This window comes from Propithecus coquereli, unplaced genomic scaffold (genome assembly GCF_000956105.1).
Source record: "Propithecus coquereli isolate 6110/MARCELLA unplaced genomic scaffold, Pcoq_1.0 Scaffold286, whole genome shotgun sequence".
NCBI lineage: Eukaryota > Metazoa > Chordata > Mammalia > Primates > Indriidae > Propithecus > Propithecus coquereli.
In genome coordinates, this window is record NW_012148463.1 from 1008250 (window position 1) to 1019025 (window position 10776).

General features: G+C 36.5%; 1 protein-coding gene across 3 annotated transcripts in view; it reads left to right on the top strand.

The window, feature by feature from the left end:
- The window catches only part of CTNNA2 (catenin (cadherin-associated protein), alpha 2), a 483549-nt gene that overhangs the window by 386917 nt on the left and 85856 nt on the right, over positions 1–10776 (top strand). For all 3 annotated transcript variants that reach the window (XM_012648465.1, XM_012648464.1, XM_012648466.1), the window contains exon 9: positions 2480–2661. In XM_012648465.1, coding sequence (XP_012503919.1) covers positions 2480–2661 — 182 coding nt within the window. The remainder of the gene's footprint in view (positions 1–2479; positions 2662–10776) is intronic.

Below are 10776 nucleotides of genomic sequence, written 5' to 3' on the forward strand. Positions count from 1 at the left end.
CAAACTATATAAAGTCACATGCATGCATGGAAGTTGGTAGATGTGGCTATTAGTAAAGGCATATGGGAAGCCACTAGTCCAAGGATAATTTTATGTAAATCAGACAAAAATACCCCTTCCTCTGGGTGCTGCCCAACACCAGGATGCACAGCCTGGTGGGCAGTGCTTATGTTTTCAGTGACTGCTGACCCGCTTGGTTGAGGACTGCTGTGCAGTGCATAAGCTGCCTGGCCATGTGAGATGATCTAGTCATGTACAATGGTCAAGAATGATGTTAACTTACCCAATTTTGAATCCTATTCCTACAGCATATTAGTTGTGTGATATTAGGAATTCAATCAATTTCTCTTGGCCTAGATATTATTAAAAGAAGTAAATAATAGTATTAGAATGATTAAGTAGATTAAGTTATTTGACAAATCTAAGCCTTAGCACACAGTACCTGGTATAGGTATACAGGAATTGTAACAATCGTCTCATTATAGTCACGTAGACTCTGGGCTCATCTCTTCCCTTCATGACAACTAATAAGCCAGAAAGGTAGCTGGAAAGGAAAACTAATGGCAGAAGTGATGATAACATTATGTTAACAATAATTCCATACATGCTTGCTTTCATTTTGTTTGAACAAAACACACATTTATTATTTGCTGCCCACCATCACCTTTTGAGGTATTTTATTATTCCTATATTGTATCTGAAGAAATTAAGGATATGCTCCACATAGCAGTGAGGTCTTTGCCCAGGTCAGTTACAGAGCCTTGTGGAGCCCAGTTTTTCAGAGCTCGTGTCCACTGATATTGCTATTAGAAATATAAGCTGTCTTTCCTCCAAATGATTCACTCACATTGGGAGGAACTTTATAATGTAAGAAGCTTCTGTTATTTTACTTCTGCATTGCAAAAACCCTGTAGACTCTCCAAATTATGCTCTCTTGGTGTATGTTCTGGAGAATATATACATCCCAGAACCAGAGGGAGGGATGTGCTGAAGGATCTGTCTGCGTGCTCCTGTCTTTGAAGCAGGTTGCACATGGTTCTGGGAGGATGTAATGAGGTGATGTCAAACATTTCACTAAGGGCCTGCTACAGAAATGATGCTTAATAATATAGTCAATTCTCATCATTTGTGGTAGTTATGTTCTATAAAGTCACCATGAACATTCAATTAGGGAATATTTAATCATTGCTCCTATGGAAAATACAGGGTTAGGTTCCTGAGAGCTGCTAGTCACAAGGTTTTCTTCAACTGATCAATACATAACCATGTTTAATGTGTGTTTGTGTTTAGACACCTTCTATTTTTGATTCATTAACATTGAACTCATGGCCAACAGCACTGTAAGTCATGTCTGACTGAAGCACACCTAAAACATGTATTTTCTGCATAAGGCACATCCCAGACTTCTCATGCTTAGGGATACTAGGCAGCACTTCAGCACTATGCTTGGGAGACATTTTAAACAGCAAAATCGCCAACAAAAAGCACAAAGATACGAGAAATGTGGCAGTAAACAGACCGCACCAAGAACATGTGTCCACAGTATGAGAGTTAACAAAGAAGGTAGAGCAGTGCCTTGTTCAGCCTCATCTGAGGATATGCGTGTCGAATGACTCAAAGTTTTTGCCACTCTGCCCACGTTTGCAACTGATTTCGAAAATGCCGCAAGTATTGATTTTGGGGCTACAGATATATTTTAGCGCGTAGGCAAACGTGCAGATTATTAATGCATTCAGAATCCATGAATAATGAGAAAGAAGACTACAATTCTTTCCTTTCTACGTTTCCATACTAGCAACTATTGAAAATCAACCTTTGCTTCTCAATCTTATACTTGATCCCATTACGACTTTTCTGTCTATTTACTCAAAGGCTCTACAAAGAGCCTTGGTCATCCCAGTATTTTCATAAAGGAGGTGGAGGACTGGGAATAGACATGACATCCCTGAGATGCCCTTGGTAAGGGACTTTTGCTGGCAGCTATCTGTGGGCGCCTTCCTTTACAGTCATACAACCTTCCCACCCCCACCCCCACCTCACTTGGATACTCAGATATCGTTTAAAATTCCTCTCCTTTCCAGCAACAGAAGGCCTTTTTTCTTTTTTCTCTTCTCTGAACAGATTTCAGTGTTGAAAGAGGTGCATTCTTTCATCTGGTAAAAGTTTCCCGAGACCAAATATAAAAATTGTCCAGAATAGATTCTTTTGAACGAACATATGTCATCAAAGCGACAGAGAAGTTCTGTTCCTGTCGGTGTGCACATAGCTTTGGATTTCTCTGTATTTTTCATATTTGGGAGTGGGAACAGAACTTAGGGGAGCGCACCAGCCTGTGCTCTTGGCCTCCCTGGGATGCAGAGGACCCATAAGCCGCCTCAGGGCCTGGTCTCTGTCGTCCACAGAAGGCAGAGTGAACGTCCTTGTACGGTCTGTACTTCCTTTGTCACCATTAGTCACGCTTTTTCTGTAATCCACACAGGCCATCATGGCACAACTACCGCAGGAGGAGAAGGCAAAAATAGCTGAGCAGGTGGAGATATTCCACCAAGAGAAAAGCAAGCTGGATGCTGAAGTGGCCAAGTGGGACGACAGCGGCAATGATATCATTGTGCTGGCCAAGCAGATGTGTATGATCATGATGGAAATGACAGACTTCACAAGGTGAGGCCCAGAGCCAGGGAGATGAAGATTTTCTCATTAAGCCCAGAAGTATAGCAATGTGTGTTAGCATCTGAAAGCCAGATGAAAAATTAAAAGACATCAAATTAAGGTGGTATATTATAAATGTACATGTATAATTCAAAATGATCTGGACTTAATTCCTAGCAGATAGGTCTTTTTAGTTAAGGAGAATAAATTCATTTTTGTAAATATTATTGTTTTAATTGTCCTTAGTCATACAATCAGACCCCAGGGGATGGGTGACTCATCTTTGGTCTTTGCTACTTTGCAATGTGCTTAAATATTATCGTGAAGATAAAGTGAATGATTTGCTTATTTCCTTTTGGAAAAATATATGTCTGTGTGTGTATGCGCATGTATACATATAATATGTTGTAATACTAGCTCGTGATCTAGCATTAATATCAGCTCACATTTTACTCTTACATACTAAAAATAAGGTACAAAAATCTAAGATTTTATAGTTTTGACAGAGAAATTAAAAATCACGTAAGTTTTATTTTCTTTAGCTTTGATCTGGTACTTAAAATAAATCAGGAGACCAGTCAGAATTTTGTCAGAAGCCTTTTCCTCACCAAGGGTCATGGCTCTTTCTGCCATTGCATTTTGGTCTCATCTGTAAAGGAAGGTGACAACTCTGCCCTTCCTACCATGCATAGAGCAAAGGAGGAAGAGCACCGCTCAGTGGGAACATCTCTAAATTCTGAGTCAGAATATCAGCTGATATGAAACAAGCATCTTACTGTATTAGTTTATTTATTTGCAAAATGGTAAAATGACACTGGTCTTACCAACTTCATGGGAGAGTTTTAAAATCCAAAGAGATAGTACAAGTATAAATTATGCTGTCATAGAAATGTAAGCTATCATTTTACTTTAGTTTTTTTCTTTTTTTCTGGAAAACACAGACACACATAAACAAAGGTATTTTAATGATTCAGTATAGTATTTGTTCAAACTTTGTAAGATTTATGGGAATGTCATGATACCACCTTATGAATGATAAATTCTTTAATGGTTGTTGAATGGTCCTAATAAGAAGAGGCTATTGTTTCTATTTTATAATATGGAACATCTCTGCATCATCCCCTCTGCCTCTGGCCAATATGTACTAATGACTTTGCTTGGCCCCTTTTCCAAATATTTTTAAATTGTTTTTCACTTCAGTGGAATGACTTTAGTGTTATGAGGGAGACCTTTGAGGCTTTTAAATGTCTTTGTATTCATTAGAAGTTCAAATTTGTACAGTTGGTTAGTCTTAGTGGACTTCACAGATTTATTTCACAAAAAGTATTAGTAGGAAAAAATTCTGAGCCGTTATTTAAGTCTGAAATTTCCTACAAATCAGACTCTCGTGGCAGCCTCAGTCATTGCTTCTGAAGGCCTGTGATGACTTAATTTGCTTGCTTTCAACATGTTATCAATACTTTATCTGATGGATATTATGCAATCCATTAATAACCTCACTTGAACAAATAATGTCATTAATTTAAAGTGAATGATGAATCTAGTCATAGTTTAGATCAGGAGCACATTTTATAATTCTCTAGATTATATATAACTGTGGTCAAGGAAGAGAGATATATGTGAAGGGTCTTGTTAGATGATGTTAAATAAGACACACTTTCTATTAGTCCAAGTATAGTTTTAAAAGTGAAAAGAAAGCCACTGCAGTTTCCTAGGGGGTTTATATAATTATTTTATGCTGATTCAAATAATGAAATGCCTAGGATGCTACTCAGTATAATTTTTCCCACTGCCTGACGGGTAGTTTTGTGCCATTTTGTGAGGGCAAAGGGAAAAGTACATAATTAATTGTCAGAGAACCAGAGGAGGATGTGAGTTGGAAATGTAACACAGGAAGCCGAGGCTTTACTGCTGCCTCCGTCTGCAGAGCCTATTCCTTTGCAAAGAGACAGCTGACTAGTGCCTTTCCTTGTGGCTTCTCACCTAAGTTCACTACACTTGGCCTCATGCATACTTTTATTATTACCCTTACATTTTTCAGTTCAAGGGGGAATAATTTTAATGCCATACCTCTAAACATTCCAATGTACTATTTTCTCTTCTTTAAAGTAAAAAATATAGCTGATTAGGAATTGAAACTTGGATTCTCTTCTAATTTATGTGTTTAAAGGTATCTGAGTCCAAAAATACCCTTGCTTTTATTATCTTGTTTTATTCTTATCACTAGCTAATTCATTAATTTGATTCAGTAATCTCTATGATGGCCACTCCATTATTATTAAAATTGGAGAGGTTCTGCCTCATTATTCACGTAATAACTTCTTCATGGAGGATAAAACTGATTATGCCTCATGTTTTTTTCCTGCTCAGTTCTTGACTTCCATCTCATGGGCAATGGCAGAAGTACTGTCCTACACAGGGTGAATTTTTGCTTTTCATGGCACTTTTCAGAAAGACATAGCACGTTGCCAGTGTTGTGCCCCAATAACAAAAGGTGTGCAGAAAGAGGGCAACAGCTCCGGTTTAATTGTATAGCAAGAACAAAGCTGTCTTTGAAAATCAGCCTTAAGTTCTGGTCTTAAAAAAAGCAGAGTTGAGACTAAGGGGGACGAAAAAAAAAGACCTTTCAGGGTACAATCAATGGTAAAATCCTGAGCACTGTACTCAGAAATCAAGTAATCACCTTATACTCCCCAAACTTTGTTCCCGCCTTAGTTCAGATGCTCAGTACCTAGGCTCAGGTGGCTCTTAGCTGGGTTTTCAGTTCCAATTTTCTCCTCCTATCATCCATGCTACATCTGGCCAGTAAACGGCAACCATCCAGCTTCCTGTGCACCGAAGCATTCCTTAACTCATTTTTTCACAAAATAAAAAGCTTTGTGTTTGCTTCTCAAGGCCTACCTTTTTTGACCCTCAGCCTTCTTTCTCTATTTTGTACATATTTAAAATTTGACCTCCAGGCCACAATATAAATGGTACTTCCTGGAGTGGTTCAACTCTTGCTTGTGCTGTCCCACCTGACTCCTCCAAATTCCCCACATCCATTCACCTGTTCTGCTGCGCTGTCTTCATACTGACATAAGCTTCTGCTAATTGGTGACATTTCCTAAGCATATTTTGTGGGGCCCTAGTTCTGAAAAGAGGCTTCCGTGGTTCCATACATGTTCAAATATCCTTTTTCTATGCTCCATCTCGTTATTGGGAAGTTACGTTTGATATTGACAAGCTGAGGTATTAGGAAGGCTATAGAAAAGAAACCTTTGTAACTTGGATTAACTCAATTTGAATTTTGAGTACTGAGTATATTAGCTCAGAATATACTGACACATTGATTTTTCACATAATGCTTTTTACCTTTTCACAAAATAAATGTGAATTAGTTGGCAAATGCTAGATAGCAGTGATGCAGGAATAGTTTTCCTTTCTTTTTTGGAGTGACTACTTCCTGGGAAAGACTCCAAATATTGGCTGTTGCATAGGAATCACCTATGACCAAAAGAGAAAAGGTTACAAGAATCTATATAGTAGAGAAAATTCTAGAGCTTGATGTTCTTTCCAAGGAAACCAAAAACACAATCCGGATATGATGGCTCCTGTCATTAAAGACATAAGAATTCCCCAAAGAATCTTTTAAAACTTCCAAACTAAACTAAACTGGTCTAAGGTAGGAAAACATGAAGGGTGCAAAACACAGGGGTTCATTTGAAGACTGTGAGCTACAGCCATTTTGGCCAGTTTCCTTGGCAATGTTGCCTTCCGCTGATAGGAAGACTCAAACTCTGAGTTTTCTGACTCTTATATGGGCATGATATTGTTTTGTCATTGGCTATTTTTTTATTATTTCAGAATTTTATGGGAGTATAAATGTTTAGGTTACATATATTGCCATTTGCACTGCTTAAGTCAGAGCTACACGTGTGCCCATCCCCCAGACATTGCGCACCTCACCCAATAGATGTGATTATACCCAACCCTTCTTCCCCACTCCTACCCGCCTGACACCCGATGAATGTTACTTCTATATGTGCACATAAGTGTTGATCAATTAGTTCCAAGTTGATAGTGAGTATATATGGTGCTTGCTTTTCCATTCTTGTGACACTTCACTTAGTAGAATGGGCTCCAGCTCTATCCAGGATAATACAAGAGGTGCTAGTTCACTATTGATTTTTGTGTCTGAGTAGAACTCCACGCTATACATATACCACATTTGATCAATCCACTCATGTATCGATGGGCACTTGGGTTGTTTCCACATCTTTGCAATTGTGAATTGTGCTGCTATAAACATTTGAGTGCAGATGTCTTTTTTACACAATGTCTTTTTTTCATTTGGGTAGATACCCAGTAATGGGATTGCTGGGTCAAATGATAGTTTTACCTTTAGTTCTTGGAGGTATCTCCATATTACTTGCCATAGGCTGTTTCTTATTTCAGTGCCATTCACATCACCCAAGTGACTACAGCTCATTTAGACTTGTGCTGTCCAATAGTAGCCACTAGCCACATGTGAGTACTTAAAATGTCTTTTATTGTGGTATATATCATAAAGTTTACTATTTCAATCATTTTAAGTGAACAGTTCTGTGGTATTTCATATATTCATATTGTCATGCAACCATTATCACCATCCATCACGAGAATGTTTTCATTTTCCTCAACAGATACTCTGTACATACTGAACCCTAAGTCCCCATTAATCTCTCCCCACAGCCCCTGGAAACTCTCATCTACTTTCTGTCTCTGTGAATTTGACTACATCAGGTATACCATATAAGTTGAATCATATGATATTTGCTCTTTTGTGATTTGCTTATTTCACCTAGCATAATGTCTTCAAGGTTCATCCACATTATACCATGTATTAGAATGCTCTTTCTTTTTAAGGTTGAGTAATATTCCATTGTATATCTATGCCACATTTTGTTCATGCATCTCTTAGTGGATATTTGGATTGCTTCTACCTTTGGCTCTTGTGAATAATCGTGTACCATACATGGGTGTATAAATATCTATTCAAGTTCCTGCTTTCATTTTTTGGGGGGGTATATACTCAGAAGTAAAATTGTGGGATCATATGTTAATTCTACTTTTAAAATTTTGAGGCATCGCCATATGTTTTTCACAGTGGCTGCACCATTTTGAATTCCCACCAGCAATACTCAAGGGTTCCAATTTCTCTACATCCTTGCCAATGTTTGTTATTTTCTGTTTTTTGATAGTAGCCATTCTAATGGGTGTGAAGTGGTATTTCATTGCTGTTTTCATCTCCATTTCCTTAATGATTAGTGGTGTTGAACACTCACCCTGTGCTTATTGGCCATTGTACATATCTTCTTCGGAGAAATACCTATTCAATTCCTTTACAAATTGTTTAATAGGGTTGTTTGCTTTTTAAACTGTTGATTTATAGGTGTTTTTTTATATATTTTGAATATTAATTCCTTATAGATAACATTATTTACAAATATTTTCTCCCATTTTGTGGGTTTCCTTCCTTTGATGCACAAAAGCTTTTAATTTTGAAGTCCAACTTAAGTATTTTTTGTTGCCTATACATTTGATGTCATATCCAAGAAATTATTGCCAAATCCAACGTCATATTTTTACCTATGTTTTCTTCTAAAGGTTTTGTAGTTTAGCTCTTATGTTTAGGTCTTTGATCCATTTTGAGTTAATTTTTATATGCAATATAAGAAGCCTGCTTCATTTTTTACATGTGGGTATTCAGTTTTCCCAGTAGCATTTATTGAAAACACTACCCTTCTCCCACTGAATGGTCTTAGCATCCTTGTGGAAAATCATTTGACCTTATATGTGAGGGTCTATTTCTAAACTATATTCTATTCCATTAGTCTATATCTTTATGCCATTACTACACTGTTTTAATTACTGTAGCTTTGTAGTAAGTTTTAAAATCAGGAAATAGAGGCTCCCAATTTTGTTCTTTTTCAAGATTGTTTTGGCTATTTGGGTTGCCTTGATATTCCATGTGAATTTTAGGATGGATTTTTCCATTTTGGCAAAAAGTGCCATTGGGTTTTGATAGGGATTGCAGTCAATCTGTAGATCTCTTTAGACAGTATTGACATCTTAATAATATTAGGCTTTCCAATCCATGTACAAGATGGGTTTTCATTTACTTGTGGCATCTTTAATTTTTTTAGCAACATTGTGTGGTTTTAGCATACAAATCTTCTCCTTGGTTAAATTTACTCCTGGGCATTTTATTCATTTGATATTGTAAATGAAGTTGTTTTTTTAATTTTCTTTTTCGGATTGTTTATTATTGGTGTCTAGAGACACAACTGATTTTTGCATTTTGATGTTTGCATCCTGTAACTTTCCTGAATTTATTTGTTATTTCTAACAGGTGTTTTGTTTTTTGTTTTTTTTTTCATTTTTTTTTTCTTATATAAGATCATGTCATCTGAAAACAGGATATACTTTCGCTTCGTCCTTTCCAATTTGCATGCTTTTTATTACTTTTTCTAGCCTAATTGTTCTAGCTGGGACTTCCAGTACTATATTGAATAGAAATGGCAAGAGCAGGCATGTCATGTCCTGATCTTGGTCCTGATCTTAGAGGAAAAGCTTTGTCTTTTGCCATTGAGTATGATGTTAGCTGACCCAAATGCTCTTCATTGGGTAAATGGTTAAACTTTGATTAAAATGACATAAAATTATAAAATTGATAACATTTTTAAAACTAATAATCTATTTACCATAGGACCCAGTAATTTTACTCTTGTACATTTATCCAGAGAATAGAAAAGTTATATCCATCAAAAAACTTATACATGAATATTTATACTAGGTTTATTTGTAATAGCCTAAAATTGGAAACTACCCAAATGCTCTTCATTGGGTAAATGGTTAAACAAACTGGTACATCTATGCCTTGGACTACTATTGAGCAATAAATTACATGCTGTAATTTGGATAAACCTTAAGGAAATTATGCTCAATGAAAAACATTTGTTTCAAAGGATTATATACTCTATGATTCCATTTAGATAGCATTCTTGAAATAACAAAATTATAGGAACGGAGAATGGATTAGTGATTACCAAGGCGTTAGGGATGGGGTAGCTGGTATAAAGTATATGGGAGAAACTTGTGGTGATAGAACAGTTCTGTGTCTCCATGTGGTAGTAGCAACATGAAGCTATACATGTGATAACATTGCATGAAACGTACACAAGTGAATGAACAATTGGTGAAATATGAATAACCTCTAAGGTTTTTACCAATATCATTGTCCTGGTTTCCCTATTATACTAAAGTTCTACCAGATGTTATGTTGGAGGAGGCTGGGTGAAGGGTAAACAGGACATCCTTATACTTTCTTTGCAACTTCCTGATAATCTATAATATTTCAAAATTAAAAGAAATAGAAAAAAAAAGTAAAATTAAACTCAGTTCCGCAGTCACACTAGTCACATTTTAACTGTTCTATAGTCACGTGTGGCTAGTGGTTACATATTAGATAGCACAGAATTGTAGAACATACCTGTCATTACAAGAATTCTGTTGGACAGCATTACTATAGATACTCTGATGGTCAGAGGAGCTTTAGAATTCACTTCCAACCTATGCAATGATAACATTAAAAGAAATTGCTACGATTGCTACATAAGTCAAGTTCAGGGTCTTCTCTTTTAAAGATACTGTTTATTGTCCCATAATTAATCCCCAACTGCCAGTAAGGGCTGTCACACAACCTGGCACATAATCAAAAGGAAATGAGTAACTTTGATACCCACCCCCAGAAATGGCACAACTATCCTTTCTATTTCCTTTCTTATCTGTTCATGATATGAGGAAAGTGGGTTATGCCACTGATTCTGTACTCATTTAAGGAAATCTGGGCCTTGAAATTTTCTTTCAAGGGTGTTATATCATGCTAAGAACCATATATGAGATATTTAAGATTTTCCAGATAATTAAAAAGATTTTCTTAATTCATTTTGATAGTCAATGAGGGTGTACATGGCTTTAACCACACATTTGTAATTCAGATTTTTATCAATATTTAGACCATTCTATTTGGCAGCTGACAATTTTTCTTATGCTCTTTTTCTGGGTGTGCTTTCTGTTTTTATACTTTATAGTAATACATTTACT